At 35.7% G+C, this 19625-nt stretch overlaps 1 protein-coding gene across 8 annotated transcripts in view; it reads left to right on the forward strand.

Moving 5' to 3' along the window:
• CDC42BPA (CDC42 binding protein kinase alpha) overlaps window positions 1-19625 on the forward strand; it is a 330947-nt gene that overhangs the window by 34574 nt on the left and 276748 nt on the right. For all 8 annotated transcript variants that reach the window (XM_044915969.1, XM_044915970.1, XM_021689881.1 and 5 more), the window contains exon 2: window positions 17783-17874. In XM_044915969.1, the coding sequence (XP_044771904.1) occupies window positions 17783-17874 (92 nt within the window). The remainder of the gene's footprint in view (window positions 1-17782; window positions 17875-19625) is intronic.

Below are 19625 nucleotides of genomic sequence, written 5' to 3' on the forward strand. Positions count from 1 at the left end.
TTTTCCTGATGAATTGAACCTTTTATGCAATGACAGTCATAATTTCTAGTGAGGGTTTTTGCCATACCTGGATTTTTCCCACTTAGTGTGAGATCTTTTTGTATTTTAACTGTAGTGTGTAGGCCATTTACATTTATTGTAAATACAGATTTGTTTGGATTTATTTCTACCATATTTTCTTTCCTTTTTTAAAATAAAACTTCAAAAATATTTGTTTTTCCATATGTTCTCACTATCTTTTGGATTAATTCAGTATATTTTCCTGAATTATTTTTCCTCTCTGCTTGTTTGGATGACCTACACTCCATTTCTCTTCCTTCAGGGATTACCCTGTTGAAACTTATACATGTAAGTTATCAAGGTGTAAAGTTAATCATAGTCTTTTATGCTTCTCTCAAGGATCCTCTCCTGTGATTCCTAGTCTCTATTTCTTTTAAAGAGAGACAGACTCTAATTGGGATAGCTTGGATCAGGTGTCTCCTTCTGGATCATGTAAAGTGTAGGGGAGAGGGAGAATTTTAGTAGAGCTATGGTCCCTGCGTTCCTCTTTCTTACCTCCTTCACACCTGCTTACCGTTTCTTGCACCATACATTATTGACTTTTATCACCATTTTCAGGAGATACCTACTACAGAATTGCACCAAACCCAAATGTATGTAATTCCGTAAGTTTTCAGTAAGACTTCTCACAAATTCAGAGTAGGGAGAGAGTCTCCTCCTCTGCCCCCTTCTTCTTCTTATTCTTCCTTTCTTTCCCCCTTCCCCTCTACTTCACCTCCCCCTTCTGTTTGTATATGTGAATATTTGAAATCTATCAAAGCAAGTCCCTCCTCCCTAACTGGTCATTGTCTCCATGGCTGTGCTGTGTCAAAATCCTTGGGTTGATTATGTCTCTTTCCTTGTACTTTCCCTTCTTTTCCATTAGTGTTTACCTGGTTGAGAATTCCTAGGAAACTTTGAATGGGTTACCAGTGTTCCACAGTTAGAATGGACTATGCCCTAACAGTCAGTGGAGGTTCAGGACCACGGACAGATGTATATGAGCCACCTGTCTGTCTCACACTCAGATGTTTTAGCAGGGTAAGACATCCTTTGGAAGTCACCACTGTTTGTCATTCTTTTCATATCAAGTTGAACTCTTCCCCGTTTTTATCAGTCCTCCAACAGCCAAGTCTTGCCTTTTTGAAGTTTCTTCTCATCTGCCTATAAGATACTTACCACTGTCTTTGAGTTAATAAATAATTTAGTGTCTATGAAGAAATGAGAATGAGATAGGTCAAGATATTAAGCCAACGTTTACACAGCTATTCAGTTATAGACCAGTTTAGAACTCAGGTCTCTGAATGTGAAGACAGAGCTCTAAATTACTTGGTATACTTGATTTAAGGCTTTTTGAATGTGTATTTTAAATAAATTTATACTTATTTTAAAAAATTACCTACTCATTTGCTGAGTTTTCTATTATAGTGCTCTCTCTCTATTCTTTTTCTTACTGCATTGCGAGAGCTCTTTGAATTTTAAGGATGGCAGCCCTTTAACAATCATATTTCTATATATTTTTCTGATTTATAATTTACCTTTCTTTTAAACTTAAATGAGTATTTGTAGAGGTATATGATTAACAAAAACGTTATGTTGTTGAATTTATGAGACTCAGGTTTCAACCTTATATGTGCTGCTATAACAAGCACAGTCTCTACCTTATAGAGTTTATCAAATCAGGTATACTAATATATTCACTGATCTCACTGATTTATAAAGAGGCACAGTAGATGAACTAGAATGCTAGTTTAGCAATTTACAGTAAAGGTTATATCTGTCAAACACGAATCATCTGTGTCAGCCCCACCAGTGCTTTTTTTTTTCCCCCTGTGGAAAAATTTTATCAAAAGTTTGCTTAAACAATGGAATTGGAATAAGGATAGTTACTCTAATGGGTTTAAGTTCTGATAGTCCATGATAGGAATGACATGTCAAGTAGGTTAATATTTTGTTCATTTGTCAGCACACTGTCTACTGTGGGGAAAAAAAATCAGTCCAGCCTATACCTAGGTTTCTCACAGGTATTCTCTCTTGATCAGTGTCTTCCTCCTGGAAACATTTTTTCTTTAGCAATGTGATTATTTTACCCTCAGATCTTGCTCTGAATTAGGAGCAAATATTTTTAAAAATTTACATGTTGTGTATGAACACGTTTATTTAAAGCGTTCAAATCCTACAGAAGTATAATTAAAATGTATTGAGCTTTTGTATATGTCAGCTATCCTGCTAAGTATTTAATTTTCTTATTTATTTATTTATTTTTAAGATTTTATTTATTTGAGAGAGAGAGAGAGAATGAGAGAGCACATGAGAAGGGGGAGGGTCAGAGGGAGAAGCAGACTCCCTGCCAAGCAGGGAACCCGATGCGGGACTTGATCCAGTGACTCCAGGGTCATGACCTGAGCCAAAGGCAGTCGCGTAACCAACTGAGCCACCCAGGCGCCCTTGATTTTCTTATTTAATTATAAAATAACCTGTTGAGGGACTCAGATACTTGTATACCAATGTTCATAGCAGCGTTATTCACAAAACCTGAAAGTGGAAACAACACAAACGTTCATTAACTGATGAATGGATAAAAAGAATGTTTTGTATGTGTATATTTATAAACTAAATGTAAGTAATATATAGTATATAAATGGAATATGATTCAGCCATAAAAAGGAATGAAGTTCTGATACATGTTATAACATGGATGATCTTTGAAAACATTATGCTAAGTGAAATAAGCCAGCAGTAAGCTACATATTGTACTGTATTCCACTTGCATGAGGCACCTAGAACAGGCAAGTTCATAGAGAAAGAAACTAGGTTATAGGTTTCCAGGGGCTGGGAGAAAAAGAGGAGTGGGAATTACTGCTTAATAGTTCCATAGTTTTTGTTTGGGTGGTGAAAAAGTTTTGGAAATAGATAGCAGTGATGGTTGCACAACACTGTGAATGTAGTTAATGTTGCTGGTGTATGCTCAAAAGTGGTTAAAATGGCATATTTTGTTAAATATATTTACCACAAAATAAAAGTGAAAAAACAACTCATTAACTTAGGTTCTATTACCTCCATTTTGCAAGTGAAGTTTAGAAAAGATAAATAACTAGTATGAGATCATATAACTAATAAAGTGACCAACCCTAGCCTTGACCCTGGGTACATCTGACCTCAGATTCCATATTTTTAATCAATAATTTTAATCAAATAGTTCTCTGCTTTCAGTAATAAAAGTGAAAGTCCTTCTGTCCTATTCCCTATTTCCATTCTCTTTCCCACAGAAGTTATCTCTATTAATCATTTGACCTGTATCCTTTTAGGCTTTTTTCCTGTGCATCTACTTAAGTATATGTGTCCATTTACAAATGTGTACACCGTTTCTTTTTTTTAATGTAATTGTGGTAATTTTCTACATATTGTTCTGTGACTGCTTTTCTTATTTAATATGCCCTAAAGATGCTTCCCTGTAAATTCACACAGGTCTACTGCATTTTTTTTTATTGACTGCATAATCTTTATTATACAATTTACGGTATAATTTGATACCATTTCCTTACGTGTCTTAGTTTCTGGATTTTTGTTCTAACATACAGTGTTACAGGACTTGTTTGTGTATCTTTGCGCATTACTTAAGAGTAGATACACAGAGGTGGGGCAAATGGAATACACATTTAAAATACTAAAAGTTGGGCGCCTCGGTGGCTCAGTCGTTAAGCGTCTGCCTTCAGCTCAGGTCATGATCCCAGGGTTCTGGGATCGAGTCCCACATCGGGCTCCCTGCTTGGCAGGAAGCCTGCTTCTCCCTCTCCCACTCCCCCTGCTTGTGTTCCTGCTCTCGCTATCTCTCTCTGTGTCAAATAAATAAAATCTTTAAAAAAAAAATACTAAAAATTATTGCAATGTTTCCTTCCCCAAAAGTCTATACCATTTTAAACTCCCAATAATGGTATTTGAGCATGCCTGTTTTCCAGGAACAGGATATTATAAATCTTTTTTTTTCTTCCTATCCCACAGTCAATAATTATTATATTTATTTATTTATATAATATATTAATCTTTAATTTACTTCCAGGTGTTGGACATTTTTTATATGATTTTTTTTTATTACCCATTCATATACCCTGCTCATTTTTCTAATGCTAGTCTTTTATTAATGTGTAAAAACCACATGTTCTTTATATTAATTCTTGTTAAATAAGTATTTGATGCAAATTCGTTTTTTCAGTTTTTTTTAAATTAACTTTGTTCATGTTAACTTTAATCTTACATAAGACTTAAGTTTTTTTTGTTTTTTTTTTTAAAGATTTATTTATTTATTTGACAGAGAGAGATAGAGCAGGAACACAAGCAAGGGGAGTGGGAGAGGGAGAAGCAGGCTTCCTGCCGAGCAGGGAGCCCGATGCGGGACTCCATCCCAGGACCGAAGGCAGACGCTTAACGACTGAGCCACCCAGGCACCCAAGACTTAAGTTTTTATGTGAGTAAGTTTAGCACATTTTTTCTTTTATGGCTTCTGGCCATATGGCTCTGTTTTGCTAAGAAAGTATCCTGCACTTCAAGATTACAGGAATATGCTCCAGTACTTTTTCCTAGCAGTACTTCAGTTTTTACAAACATTTATTCCTTAAATGATATTATTTTTTGAGTTGTATGAAGTGTAGGTTGATTCCCCCCCCATAGTCTGTCTTTACCCCCTGATTTGAAATTCCTCTTGAATTTACACTAAATTTTCAGATAATTGTGGACGTATTTCTGAGCTTATTTTTGTTTTGTTGGTCAAGGGTTCAGCAATATACGACACATTGGACAAATCTGGCTCATGGCCTGTTTTTGTAAATAAAGACTTATTGGAACATAGACCTGCCCATTTGTTTATATATCATTATTGTTTGCTTTCACGATACAAGGGCCGAATTTTGACAAAGCCTAAACTATTTACTGTGGCCTCTACAGAAAATTTGCCAACCTCTATATTAATCTCTTTACCACACTCTTTTATTTACTATAGCTTTATATAATGTTTTGGTATCTGATAGGAATAAACCCATACCTATCTACTGCTTGTGATGTAAAATATTTTCTTGGTTACTTTGCATTTGTCTTGCTGCTAAGCTTTAGAAACAGCTTAGGAACCTCAATCAAATATCATATTGGGATTTCTTTTTCTTATTTTTTAAAAGATTTTGTTTATTTGACAGAGCGTGTGCCTGCGTGAGCACAAGTAGGCAGAGCAGGCAGAGGGAGAGGGAGAAGCAGGCTTCCCGCTGAGCAGAGAGCCTGATGCGATGCAGGGCTCCATCCCAGGACCCTGGGATCATGACCTTAACAATTAACTGACTGACCGAGCCACCCAGGAGCCCTGGGGGTTTCTTGTTTGTTTGTTTTTTAAAATATTTTATTTATTTATTTGACAGAGAAAGAGACAACGAGGGAGGGAACACAGCAGGGGGAGTGGGAGAAGGACAGGTAGGCTTCCCGTGGAGCAGGGAGCCCGATGTGGGGCTCGATCCCAGGACCCCAGGATCATGACTTGAGCCGAAGGCAGATGCCCAATGACTGAGCCGCCCAGGTGCCCCTGGGGATTTCTTTTTAATGCATACTTTAAAAAGTAAAATTTTTCAAAGAGATTAGATACATTTTAACTATAATTTTGCAGTTTTAAAGCATTTGATTAAGTACTCGGTGCCTGGCTCATTGTAAATGCCCAGTGAATGCGATTTGTACAAATGGTCCAGAATTCTTTGTACTGTATCTTTTGCTTCAGACTGCCTATTAGCTAGGTGTGTAGATATTCATTAACAGATCTCTATCACCCCTTAGCTGATTGCATCTGTGTGAATTGCATACATGATAGATGATACAGACCAGGTTGTATGTTTCTAAAATGATTAAGGGCCTGGAAATATTCCTAAAACATTAAAATACCATTGTAACATTCCATTTTTTCCCACAGGCCTTTGATAATTATTTACATTTAAGAGACCACTGGGTTCCCAAATTAACTTCATTTTGTAGAATTATATATTCTGTTTATCTCTCTGAGTAAGTGATTGGAAATGAATTGGAGATCAGTAGGGATATCATTCATGGATTAGTTATGTCATTCAACCCTAAATGTGAATTCTTGGCTGAAAGAGCTATGTAAACAAAGTGTACTAATTTTCTTAGAGCAAACTTTATCTGATACATTAGTTTGACTAACTTTTCTTTCCTAAATTTGCAATAGCGATTTTAAGTTTTACTTCTCTTGTTATGTCTTCTTCAACAACTCCAAGTCAATATTTTTCTGCCCTTTCTGATCCACTAAAGACAGTCTGCTAGAGAGTCTGGGTTCAAATCCCAGTTCCTTCATTTATTTGACTAAAAGCCAGCAAAATTATCAAAAATTAGTCAAAAAGTAGTAAGAAAAAACTAAGTGAAATTTAAATTCTCTTGCTTCTGTTTTCTTGTTTCTAAAGTGAAGCTAATGATGGCACCTATCCTCAGGAGTTGTTGTTGTGAGGCAAGTTGGTGTATGCAAAGCATTTAAACAGAACTTGTTACATAGTAAGCTTTTAGTAAGGAATTATCATTATTCTTTTGTGATTTTAAAAATTATTATTTTGTGCTGGTTTTCAAAAATTGTTCCCATGTTGTAGTCTGGTGTCTAAGATCTCTTAAGACTAGGGATAGAGTCAGGATTATGCCTATGCTTGCTTTCTTTCTTTTTTTCTTCTAATTTAAAGTTTCCATAGAGGAGAGGAGGAGGAGGAATATAAAATGCTGAGCTTGTTAAATGGAGTGAATCTTAACATGATGAATACTATTCTGATGACCTAATTTGGGAGAAGCTAGAAAAGTGGTACAGACATGTATAGTTTCAGTTAATAAATGCAGAGGTAATGTTATGGACTAGGGTGGAACTTGACACAATTTCTGCAGAATATTATCTGTTACAGGATAGAATTATATTTTGAATTTGTGCTTAATATTTGTAACACTCAAGGTGTGCTTATTAGCTGTAAGTTACAGAGACTCCACGTAACAGTGGCTGAAAGCACAAGGACATTTACTGTTAAATGAGAAGTCTTGAGGCAGGCAATCACAGAGTTGGTTCTCTGGCTCAACAGTTTCAGAGTTAGATTAGCGGGGCTTTCCGCTAATGGGTACAGGACAGCTCCTGGAAAAGCACACCATCACTGTAACATCCTAAGGAGAAAGGAAGGGAGTCTTTGGGAAAGGGTTTTCTCCTTATTCTTCTTACTCATCAGGGAGAAAAAATTTCTCAGAAGCCCTCAGGCCCTTTACCTCATTGGTCACAAGCAGGTTGCACACAAAGGCCAGACCAAACAATGGGAAAAGGGGGAAGGGGTGGCCATGGTTGGCATATATCAACTATAATTCAGCATCTGGGGCAGAGCATATGGCTACCCCCCTCCCCAAATCTGGGGTCCATTAGTGAGGAGGAAGGGAAGAAGAGTTGTTAGGAGGTAACTAGACTGTTTGCCACGATGCCACAATATTCATTTATTTTACAGTGATTTACAGAATAACAGGTTTTAAAGTAGTGAATGAAACAGATCTATTCCCTTGAATTGCTGAGACTTTTTTTTTCCTTGTCATTTTCCTTTTCAGTTATGCTCTTGTTGGGATATTACATAGGCATTTTCTTGTCCCCTGAATGCTCATCATACACCTTAGAACTTAAAGGACCTTCTTCAGATCATCAGATTTTTAAAATACTTGTTTTGAGATCCTTGAAAGAAAGTAGCTCAGCTAAAAATGTTTTATTCTTGCAACTCTGCATTAGTATTTCTAGTTTCAGAGAAAAGGAGAATCTGGGGTCCAGAGAGGAGTACATTTACGATCCAATAGGTAATAAGTGGCACTAAGGATTCTTTTAATAATACCAGCTAATAACTTTTGAATCCTTCCATGTTCCAGGAACTTTACTTATTATAGATCTTCCTCGACTTATGAGAGTTACTTCCCACTAAACCCATCGTAATTTGAAAATATCCTAAGTTGAAAATGCATTTACTACGTCTAATCTACCGAAAGTCCTAGCTTAGCCTAGCCCACCTTAAACTTGCTCAGAACACTCACACGAGCCTAGGCAAAATCATTTAACGCTAAGCCTATAAAAGTGCTGAATATCTGACATAACTTATCCAATACTGTACTGAAAGTGATCAATGGAATGGCCCTAAGTGTACCTGTTGTTTGCAGTCGTGATTGCGGGGCCAACTGGGAGCTGTGGCCACTGCCCAGCATCTCGGGACAGGATCTTATCACTAGCCTGGGAAAAGATCCAAATTCAAAATTCCAAGTATGGTTTCTACTGATCGTATGTTGCTTTCACACCATTGTAAAGCCGAAAATTGTTAATTTAAACCATCTTAAGTTGGGGACCCTCTGTACTTAGCATTAGTTGTTTATTACATCCCCGTGACTGAGGATTATGAGGTACAGGTGCCTGTACAGATGCGTAAACTTCCCCCTTTCACAGTCTCACAGGTGGTGAGGGTCAGTCAGACTAACTCTTCAGAGCTTCGATGCCAGAGCCTATGTTTTTTTTAAGATTTATTTATTTATTTTAGAGAGAGTGAGCAAGTTGGGGGAGGGGGAGAGAGAGAATCTTGAAGTAGATTTCCTGCTGAGCACGGAGCCCGACACGGGGCTCGATCTAATGACCCTGAGATCATGACCTGACCTGAAACCGAGAGCCTGGTTGCTTAACCCACTGAGCTGCCCAGGTGCCCCCCCCGCCCCCCCAAAGCCTACACTTTTAACCATTAACAATTAACCATTCTGTTTTCATATAAATGAAATTCTTCCTTTAGCCTTTCTATGTAAGAAAGTGATTTAATGAAATTTGCTAAAAATCTGTAGAATAAAGTAGCTGGTTTGTTAACTTGCAGTCACTTGTTGTTATGAAAGTCACATTTATTGTTAGGAATGGGAAAGTTTTAGATTAATCTTTAGGTGAGATGTTTTTAAATCTGTGCAGCATATTTAAATTTTACCCTGTCATTTGAACACCATATTCTGAGTTCTTGTTTTTGCTGTGTGTCATAGGAAGTAGAGTTTCTTGATGCTGGGTACAGGTTTGAGGATGTTCTCAGGATATCCTGTGGCTTAAAAGCCTTTTTTTTTTTTTAACCAGGTGATATTTTCTTTGCTGACATATAATTTGGTTTAAATTTATACCTAATAGTAAATACTGAAATATGTCTATATATGAAATACCCTTTAGAAAATGATTTCTTAATCTAAGTTTATGAGATATCTAGTAATCTTTTGTGTAGTATTTAAAATTTAAAGCATATGTGCTTTTTCTGGGGAGGAGTTCATAGTCTTATGCTATATTCTTGAGGAGGTCCAGGATTCACCCGTAACAGCACATCCTCCCCCCTCCCTGTTAACCCCCTCCTGTTTTGGAGTTATTGGTTTAGAGTGTTTCTTTTTCTTTTCTTTCCTTTTTTCTTTCTTTCTTTCTTTCTTTCTTTCTTTCTTTTTTTTTTTAAGATTTTATTTCTTTATTTGACAGAGAGAGAGAGAGAGACAGCAAGAGAGGGAACACAAGCAGGGGGAGTGGGAGAGGGAGAAGCAGGCTTCCCGCCGAGCTGGGAGCCCGATGCAGGGCTTGATCCCAGGACTCTGGGATCATGACCTGAGCCGAAGGCAGACGCTTAACGACTGAGCCACTCAGGCGCCCCTCTTTTTCTTTTTAAATAAGGTTTGGATACTTAAAAACAGGTATAGGGAAGTAAGTTGGTGACTTAAATGATCTGATAGCACATGTTATGACAACATAACATTAAATTTCAGTGACTATAATTTTCATTTCTTGAAGTTTTATTTGGTTAATTTTCATAATTTGTTTTCTTTATCATTTATATTCTATCTCTTTAATCATTGTTACCCACTTACTTTATGGTGTTTTCAGATTGTATTAATTTCTTGAGTTCCTGGGTACTAATCTGTTTGTTTTGATTGCCAACTTTTCATTACAATGGTGGACTATTTCCTCACTGGGTTTAAAGTTTTAGATTGCGAGCTCACTTTATTTTTTAATTATGTTATGTTAATCACCATACATTACATCATTAGTTTTTGATGTAGTGTTCCATGATTCATTGTTTGCGTATAACACCCACTGCTCCATTCAATACGTGCCCTCTTTAATACCCATCACCAGGCTAATCCATCCCACCGCCCCCTCCCCCCTAGAACCCTCAGTTTGTTTCTCAGAGTCCATAGTCTCAGTTTCTCAGGGTCCATCGTTCGTCTCCCTCTCCGATTTCCCCCCCTTCATTTTTCCTTTCCTACTATCTTCTTCTTCTTCTTCTTCTTCTTTTTTTTTTTAACATATAAAGTATTATTTGTTTCAGAGGTACAGGTCTGTGATTCAACAGTCTTACACAATTCACAGCACTCACAATTCACAGCGCTAGCACATACCCTCCCCAATGTCTATCACGCAGCCATCCCATCCCTCCCACCCCCCACCACACCAGCAACCCTCAGTTTGTTTCCTGAGATTGAGAATTCCTCATATCAGTGAGGTCATATGATACATGTCTTTCTCTGATTGACTTATTTCACTCAACATAATACCCTCCAGTTCCATCCGCGTCTTTGGAAATGGCAAGATTTCATTCCTTTTGATGGCTGCATAATATTCCATTGTATATATATACCACATCTTCTTTATCCATTCCTCTGTCGATGGACATCTTGGCTCTTTCCACAGTTTGGCTATTGTGGACATTGCTGCTATAAACATCGGGGTGCACGTACCCCTTCGGATCCCTACATTTGTATCTTTGGGGTAGATACCCAGTAGTGCAATTGCTGGATTGTATGGTAGCTCTATTTTCAACTTTTTGAGGAACCTCCATACTGTTTTCCAGAGTGGCTGTACCAGCTCGCATTCCCACCAACAACAATGTAAGAGGGTTCCCCTTTTTCCGCATCCCCGCCAACATCTGTCGTTTCCTGACTTGTTAATTTTAGCCATTCTGACTGGTGTGAGGTGGTATCTCATTGAGGTTTTGATTTGGATTTCCCTGATGCCAAGCGATGTTGAGCACTTTTTCATGTGTCTGTTGGCCATTTGGATGTCTTCTTTGGAAAAATGTCTGTTCATGTCTGACTGACTTATTTCGCCTAGCATAGTACCCTCTAGGTTCATTCATGTTGTTACAAATGTCAAGATTTCATCCTTTTTATGTCTGTGTAGTATTCCAACACACATATTTATACACACGCACATCACATCTTTATTCATTCATCTATCAGTGGACACTTGGGTTGCTTTAATGTCTTAGCTATTGTAAATAATGCTGCAATAAACATAGGGATGCATATATCTTTTTGAATTAGTATTTTTATGTTCTGTGGATAAATAGTAATGGAATTACTAGATCATATGGTATTTCTATTTTTAATTGTTTGAGGAACCTACATATTTTCCACAGTTGTTGCGCTGATTTGCACTCCCACCAACAGTGCACAAGGGTTCCTTTTCTCCACATCTTTGCCAATACTTGTTACTTGACTTCTTGATAGTAGCCATTCTGACAGGTGTGAAGTGATATCTCATTGTAGGTTTGATTTGCTTGTGGGATTTTCTTTTCTTTTTTTTTTTTTAAAGATTTTTTATTTATTTGATGGAGAGAGGCACAGCGAGAGAGGGAACACAAGTGGGGGCAGGGGAGTGGGCGAGGGAGAAATGGGCTTCCCGCTGAGCAGGGAGCCCGATGCTGGGCTTGATTCCAGGACCCTGGGATCATGACCTGAGCTGAAGGCAGACACTTAACGACTGAGCCACCCAGGAGCGCCCCCCTCCCCGTTTTTTTAATTGCTTGTGGGATTTTCTATGTAGATAATTAAATCATCTGTGCATAGTAACAGTTTTCTTTCGTCTTTTTCAATCCTTATGTATGTTACTTCTTTTCCTACTGACTGACTTGTATCATTATTAAAATGTTAAGTAGAAGTGATAATAATGATTATTTTAATAGAAGACATTCTTATTTGCCTCTTGATTTTTAAGGACAATGTTTTTAACATTTTTAAGTGTTATGTTTGCTCTGCTACTGCTGATGTTGTAGCTATCAGTTATCAGGCCATGGAAGTTTCCTTTTGTTTCTCATTTGTTAAAAGTGTAGTTTTTAAAAATAGCATGAATGGTTGTATAATTTTATTGAACAGTGTTTATATATAGATATATTTATTGAAATACTGATATTTTTAATCTGTTTATGTGATGAATCATGTTAATCAGTTTTCTAATATTAAAACAACCTTGCATTCTTGGGATAAACTCAACTTGGTCATGTTATTTTATTTATAAATTGATTAGTTTGACAATTTGGTGAGACTTTTTGTATCTGTATTCATGAACAACATCTGTATTTTTGGTATGAGGTTAGGATGAAATGAGTTAGACAGCTTTCCCTCTTGGTTTATTCTTTGGAAAGTTTTGTTTAATATGGGGATTACCTCTTAATGTGTTTAGTTGAACTTGCAGGTAAAGCTGTTCAGCATTGGTCTTTTTTTTTTTTGTAGAAGATTTTTATACTAGTGATGCAGTTTATCATTCATATTTTTAATTTTTAAAAAACCAGTTATTCTAGGAATTTGCTTACTTCTACATTTTCAAATTTATTGGCATAAGCTTTTTTTATTTTAAAGATTTTAGACCTTTATTTATTTATTTTTAAAAGATTTTATTTATTTGACAGAGAGCGACAGTGAGAGTGGGAATACAAGCAGGGGGAGTGGGAGAGGGAGAGGCAGGCTTCCTGCCGAGCAGGGAGCCCGATGCGGGGCTCGATCCCAGGACCCTGGAATCATGACCTGAGCTGAAGGCAGATGCTTAACGACTGAGCCACCCAGGTGTCCCTATTGGCATAAGCTTTTAATGATATTCTCTTACCTAAATCCATTCAATCTCAGCAGCATCTGAAGTTTTGTCCAATTTCTCATTCCCACTATAGATTTTTCTTTTCTTTTCTTTTCTTTTTTTTTTTTTTTTTAAACTATTTGAGAGAGAGAGCATGGGTGAGAGAGAGCATGGGCAAGAGAGAGCACAGGCCAGGGGAGAAGCAGAGGGAGAGGGAGAAGCAGCCTCCCTGCCAAGCAAGGAGCCTGATGCGGCACTTGATCCCAGGACCCCAGGATCATGACCTGAACAGATGTTCAACCGACTGAGCCACCCAGGCACTCTATTGTTTTTTATTAGTTTTTTCAACGAACCATCCTTTGGCCTTGTTGAGCCTTTCTATTATATGCTTATTTTCAAATTAATTAATTTTATTTATTTTGCTTTCTTTTTGTTTTCTTCTACTTTGAGTTTATTCTTTGGTCTAATACTTCATTGTCTGTTTAACACCTTAATTTTTAAGATGTCCTTTACCAGTGTAAGTATTGAGAGCTTTTTTTTCCCCTCCTCAGTATATACTGGTTTAGGCTGTATTCTAGAACTTTGGATGTATAGTATTTTGTTACTATTAGTTCTGAATATTTTCTATTTATTAATTTCTTCTTTAAAATAATTTTGGATATCAGAGCTTATGGTTTTTCTTGGTAACTTTTCTTTTATTGATTTCTAATTGCATTCTACTCATATAATTTGGTTTTTATGTTCCCAGTACTTTGAAATTTGTTGGAGATAGTTTTATGTCTTGGCATGTTGTCAAAATTTGTAGAAGTTCTGTGTGTGTTTTATAATGATATTCTCCAACTCCTAAGTGGAGCATTACATGCATGGTGCTTTTTTTTTCCCCCGCTTGAGCTATCAATTACTGAGAGAGTTAATAGTAGAATCTGTGAAGGTAAGTTTGTTTCTTTTATGTCTGTCAGTTTGGCTTTACATATTTTGAGGTTATGTTATTGGGTGTATACAAGTTTAGAATCATTGTTACGTCCTGGTTAGTTTGACTTTTTTTTTTTAAGCTCTATGTATGATTCCTTTTAATCTTTATTCTACTGATGCCTTTCTCCCTAATATCTCTTTTGCCTGTTATTAATATGTCTAACTTAGTTATTTGGTGTGAAGGGAAAGGTTAATATTAGCCTCTACTTTTTCTGAAATTTTACATGAATTTGGGGAACAACCTACTAAAACAAGAAAATCTCACAGAATTTTATGGAGGACAAGCAAATCTAAATACTATGTATTTAGAAGACTGATTGTAAAATATGCAAACTTCCAGCCATATTGGTAAGGAAAAACAATGAAAAAAGACCCAAATATACAGTATTAGCATCTAAAAGGGATCAAACCTATTATATTGTAGAGTTTTAAAACAAAAGAATATTTCACTTTAATGCAACATATAAATTTGTAAAAAAATAGAATTAACAAAGTTATCACAGAAAGAAATATAAAATATGAAAATGACAGTTATATGAAAGAAGTCAATTATTAAAAGTCCACTGAAAAGATATCTTCATTAGCATGTTTTATCGGACCTTATAGTCAGAGTCTCTGCTTTCATCTTCTAAAAGTTTTGTAGTTTTGTTTATCACCTTGAGATCTTTAAACAACCTGGATTTTGTTTAGAGAATGAAAAGAGAGAAAGCTACTAAACATACTTAATGAGGTTGATTTATCATTGGTCCCAAACCAGATGAAGACAGTATAGAAAAAAGATAATTGTAGACAGTGTTGTTTATGAATTCAGATGTTAAATTTTAAAATAAAATCAAAGCAAAGCAATGTCATCTGTGTATTAAAAACATTACAACCAAGTATGGTTTATACCAAGGTATATAAAGATGATTCAACTTTTAAATTCTTTTTAATATACCAAATTAAAAGAATGAAATAGAAAACCAAATTCTCTTCACAGAGTTTGTAATTAATAGTAATATCAGCTGTGTATGAAAATGTCTGTTATTTATACTTCACACACCTACAAACACTGGTGGTTTCACTTTTTTTTTTTTTTTTGGCCTATTTGATTAGTAAGTAATAGAATATTTCTAGTATGTTTATTTGCATTTCTCTGATTTCTTTGAGTGCCATTTTCTGTTTATTAGCCATTTGTATTCACACTGAACATTTTAAATGGAAGAGAAACACTTATTGCATAATTTGTTTGCTTGAGTACAGGGACTATTTATCTTTTTATCTCTAACATCTTATAAAATGGCTGGCATACAGCAGGTATTAGAAGATACTTTTTGAGTGAATTCAGTACATGATTAGTAAAATTATGAGCCTCCTGAAGAAATTTGTGATTTAACTCATTTTTGAATGCCTAAAATAGAATAGTTTTGCAATGTCAAAGAAATGGGATTTTTACCAGCAGGTTCCAGGAAGTAAAGAATAGATAGGATTATTTTTTAAATTTCTGTTAATGGTGAAGTTTTATGAAACTTGGAAAACTCACAAAATCTTTAGCCCTAATTACATATGATTTTATAGTACTCATTTGTGGTGCTTTCAGGGTATATGCTACTGTGTGGAAAAATGATGTTTTTTGCATACTATCATCCACTGTACCTTTTCTGAAAGATCATTTTAACAAGCATTTGCTTCCCTGAATTGTATTTCATTTACTCTAGTTTTAAAAAAGTCTCTTTGAATCATTGAACACTACATCAAAAACTAATGAGGTACAATATGTTGGCTAATTTAAATTAAAAAAGTTTCTTTTCCTGTTTTGCAGTAGTGTTTCTGAGGTTTGAAAAAGCTACATTTTTGACCTTTTAGATAAGTAGGATGTTACTCAAAAGAAGGTATACACAGAATTATTCTAGATTACAGATAACTGTAGTTGTCTGTGATGAAATACTGTTGTTGGATTTAGGGTCGGTAATGAGACAAAGATATAGAGCATATACTTTATTTGGGTTCAGGTTATTTGAAAGTCTTGAGGTAGGAGGAATATAAAGTGAAATAGAAAATATATTTAAAGAACTGCTAAATGTTATGTTGTAGGCTGCTGTGTGGTGTTTTTTAGCTATAGCTGGCAACTAGACCAGCAGTAGACTCATACTGGCTGGCTCCACATCTTTATTTTTAATTTATATATTCTATACCAACCCGTCTTAGCCATGTATTTCTGAAATGCTGATACAGAAGCTGGGAAAGGGAGGGACACTAGTCTCATATTACTGCTAGATAGATAGCAGTACTCATTCTGCTAGATCGATTACTTACTCTTCCTGGTGGTACCCTTATATCCCACCTACAGCTTTGCAAATAGTTTATTTGTCTATAAACTTTCCTCCAATTATGATGATGTATTTCCTTTTGGAACCCTGACTGGTACACAGTGGCCATAGTCTCAACAAGCTTTCCAGTCTGGGTTGTTCAAAAACCAATGTGCCTTAGTCATCTTATCAAAGTGTTCACTTCATTTGGTGCCATTGTTTTCTGTGTTGTCTTTCTCCTAGGATGAGATCCTCCATACCTTCATTCAAATATGATATTCCTTTGATCACATTCTCCTTTTGTGAATTCCAAATAGCCAATCTTTGTATCCTTTCCTTATTATCTAAAACACCATCACAGAAATCTCTACTAGACTGAGATATGCAATTTGGAATACCCTTTTTTTCTAAATTAGCTAGTTGGGCTAAATACCTTCAGAACAAATCAAGTTGTAAGGATTGGCTTGCCTATTTCATTCTCCTAATGCTCAAATAAATATTACTCTTGCTCCATGGAAGGAAGGGGAAGAGAGCAGTATCTATATATAATGACCATATTACTCCTTTTTGCATGAGAATGAAAAGGGACATGAAGGGAGGAAAGGAAGATAATTCTACATTTCTCTTAGAGGCAGCAGAACATACATTGATTTTATGATTTAAAAAAATGTCAATTTATCCCCTATTATTAATACCTTGTATGGTATTCAAGGCCATTTACATTTTTCACTTTCTAGGTCCAATTTCTTTGTATTTCTTCTCAAAATTGTATAACAACAGTGGAATATTGACTGTTATCACCTCAACCGTTATTTTCTTGCCTCTCTTCATTTGCTTATATTGCTCCCTGTGCCTGGAATGTCTACACTGCAAACCCAGGCAGAGTAGCAAAATTCTTAGTCCTCAAGGTCCAGTTCCTGTGTTACTTTGTGAAGTATTAGTGTTCCATTCTCACCTATCTTGAAGTACTTTATATTTACCTCTATTAGAATTTCATCCCATTGTTACATTTTGTGTGTTTATGTCTGTCTGCCCTGAAGACTGAGCACTTTTTGAAGGAAGGTATTGTATTTTACTCATAATTGTTCAGACTCCAGTGATTGCCACCGTGCTTTATATAGTGTAGACTCTTGCTAAAGGAGTGTTAAAAGGGTAAATAAATGAATGAGTGTGAAAGAAATCTGAATTTACTTGGTGGGAATTGCTGAAACTCCCTCTTCCATAAAATTTGCTTTTACTTCTCAGACATTTGTGTTAAAATATATGTCTAGCATTGAGTGTTAGAATATACACAGTGTTCAACACGAAAAGGAATTGGCCTCCTTTGTACATTCCTGTTACTTTGCCTTATTTCATATGTTATTAGGTGTTTAAAAATATGTTTCTCACCAAAAACGTAATTCACATGTGAGAAATAAAGGAAATTATTTTCTTGTGGAAATTAAATCTATTTCTTCTTAATATAGTTTGATGGGATTATAAAATAGTTTGACTTCATGCTTAATCATAATTTGAATTTCTGTTGTTTAAGAACCATTATGTATATATCTAATTTGCATCACATTTCATTAAGAAACTAATTGATGTTGTTCTTTTATTTCAGCCAAACCATTTACTTCTAAAGTAAAACAGATGCGCCTACATAGAGAAGACTTTGAGATATTGAAGGTGATAGGTCGAGGAGCTTTTGGAGAGGTAAGAGATAAAGTTTTTATAAAAGTTCTGCTAATTGTTTTGGAAGTAATTTTATACAGTTTGTGAGAGAATTTAACTGAAACATGAGTTCCTTGCTGTTGTAATTGATATGATCAGTCAGAAAATATATATTAGTGTTTTGAATGAAATATTTCTACATGGAATTTTTTTCCAAGATGTTTTTCTTCTTCATCTGTCAGTGTAAGTTTAAGTATGCTTCTGGACTCTTCTGTTCCATGGGTTTATGTGTCTCTCTTTGTGCCAGTACCACACAGTCTTACATACTCTAGATTTAAGAAGTCTCAGTATCTGGTAGTGTATGTCCTTCAGCTTCCTCCCTCTCCTCCTCTGTTCTTGGCCCTTGATATTTTCATGTAATTTTACAATGAGTGTTTCAGTTTCAGAATTACTCTTAAAAATCCACACCCATGTATCTGCTTGAATTTTGATTAGGATTGCACTGAAACTGGAGATCAGTTTGTAGATAATTGATTCCTTAATAATACTGAGTCAGCCAGTTGATGAAGGAATATGATATTCTTTGTCATTTTAATTAGAATTGTTAAATTTCATTTTCTAGTTGTTTTTTTTGCTAGTAGTGAGAAATATAATGGAATTTTGTTTGACTTCATACTTAGCAACCTAGCTGATTTTACTTTTTCAATTATGAATTGTGTTGGATTTTAAGAAAATGTTTTATCAACATCTTTTGAGACACTTAAGGCTTTTCTCCTTTACTCTGTTAATGTGTTGAATTACAACGATTTATTTTCAAATGTTAAACTAACATTGCATTTCTAAGATAAGCCTAACTTTGTACTATCCTTTTTATGTTTCATTGCACTTGGCTTGCTGTGTGTGTGTGTGTGTGTGTGTGTGCAGATTCTTGGAGAGAAACTGGCCTATAATTTTCCTACTGGAAATCCTGATCACATTCTGGTATTTTGGTTATGCGGGCCTCTTTTACTCTTCTCTGGAAGAGTTTGGGAAGATTGTTATTATTTCTTCCTTATATGCTTAGAAAATTTCACTTGTGAAACCACTGGGCCTGGAAGTTGCCAGTGAGACAGTTTTAATTTCTTTTTTTTTTTTTTAAAGATTTTATTTATTTATTTGAGAGAGAGAGAGAGCACATGAGATGGGGGGAGGGTCAGAGGGAGAAGCAGACTCCCTGCTGAGCAGGGAGCCCGATGCGGGACTCGATCCCGGGACTCCAGGATCATGACCTGAGCCGAAGGCAGTCGCCCAACCAACTGAGCCACCCAGGCGCCCGACAGTTTTAATTTCTTTAGTGGAAAATCAGACTATTTGGATTTTCTTTTTATGTGTCAGTTTTCTAAGTTCACCCATGTCATCTAATTTTTCAGTTACTACTATATTTATTTTTGCCTCTCATTTCTTTTCATTTATCATGATAGAGCTTTATCAGTTTTATTATTTTTTCAATGAATTAACCTTTGCTTTTTGAATTTTTCTATTGTAGACTTGTTTTCTGTTTCAGTAATTGCTGCTCTTAATATTTTCTTCCCTCTACTGTCTTTGGTTTTCTTTTTCTTTCTTTTTAAAGATTTTATTTATTAGAGAGAGCGAGCAGCAGCAGGGGTAAGGGCAGAAAGAGAAGCCGACTCTACTCTCTTAGGTTTTAAGTTGCTCTTCTTTTTTGTAACTTTTGGAGATAGATACTTAGAGCATTGATGTCTAGCCCTTTTTTTAAAATGTGTATTTAAGGCTATACGTTTTCCTCTAAGCAT

The sequence above is a fragment of the Neomonachus schauinslandi genome, chromosome 6 (assembly GCF_002201575.2).
Source record: "Neomonachus schauinslandi chromosome 6, ASM220157v2, whole genome shotgun sequence".
Taxonomy (NCBI): Eukaryota; Metazoa; Chordata; class Mammalia; order Carnivora; family Phocidae; genus Neomonachus; species Neomonachus schauinslandi.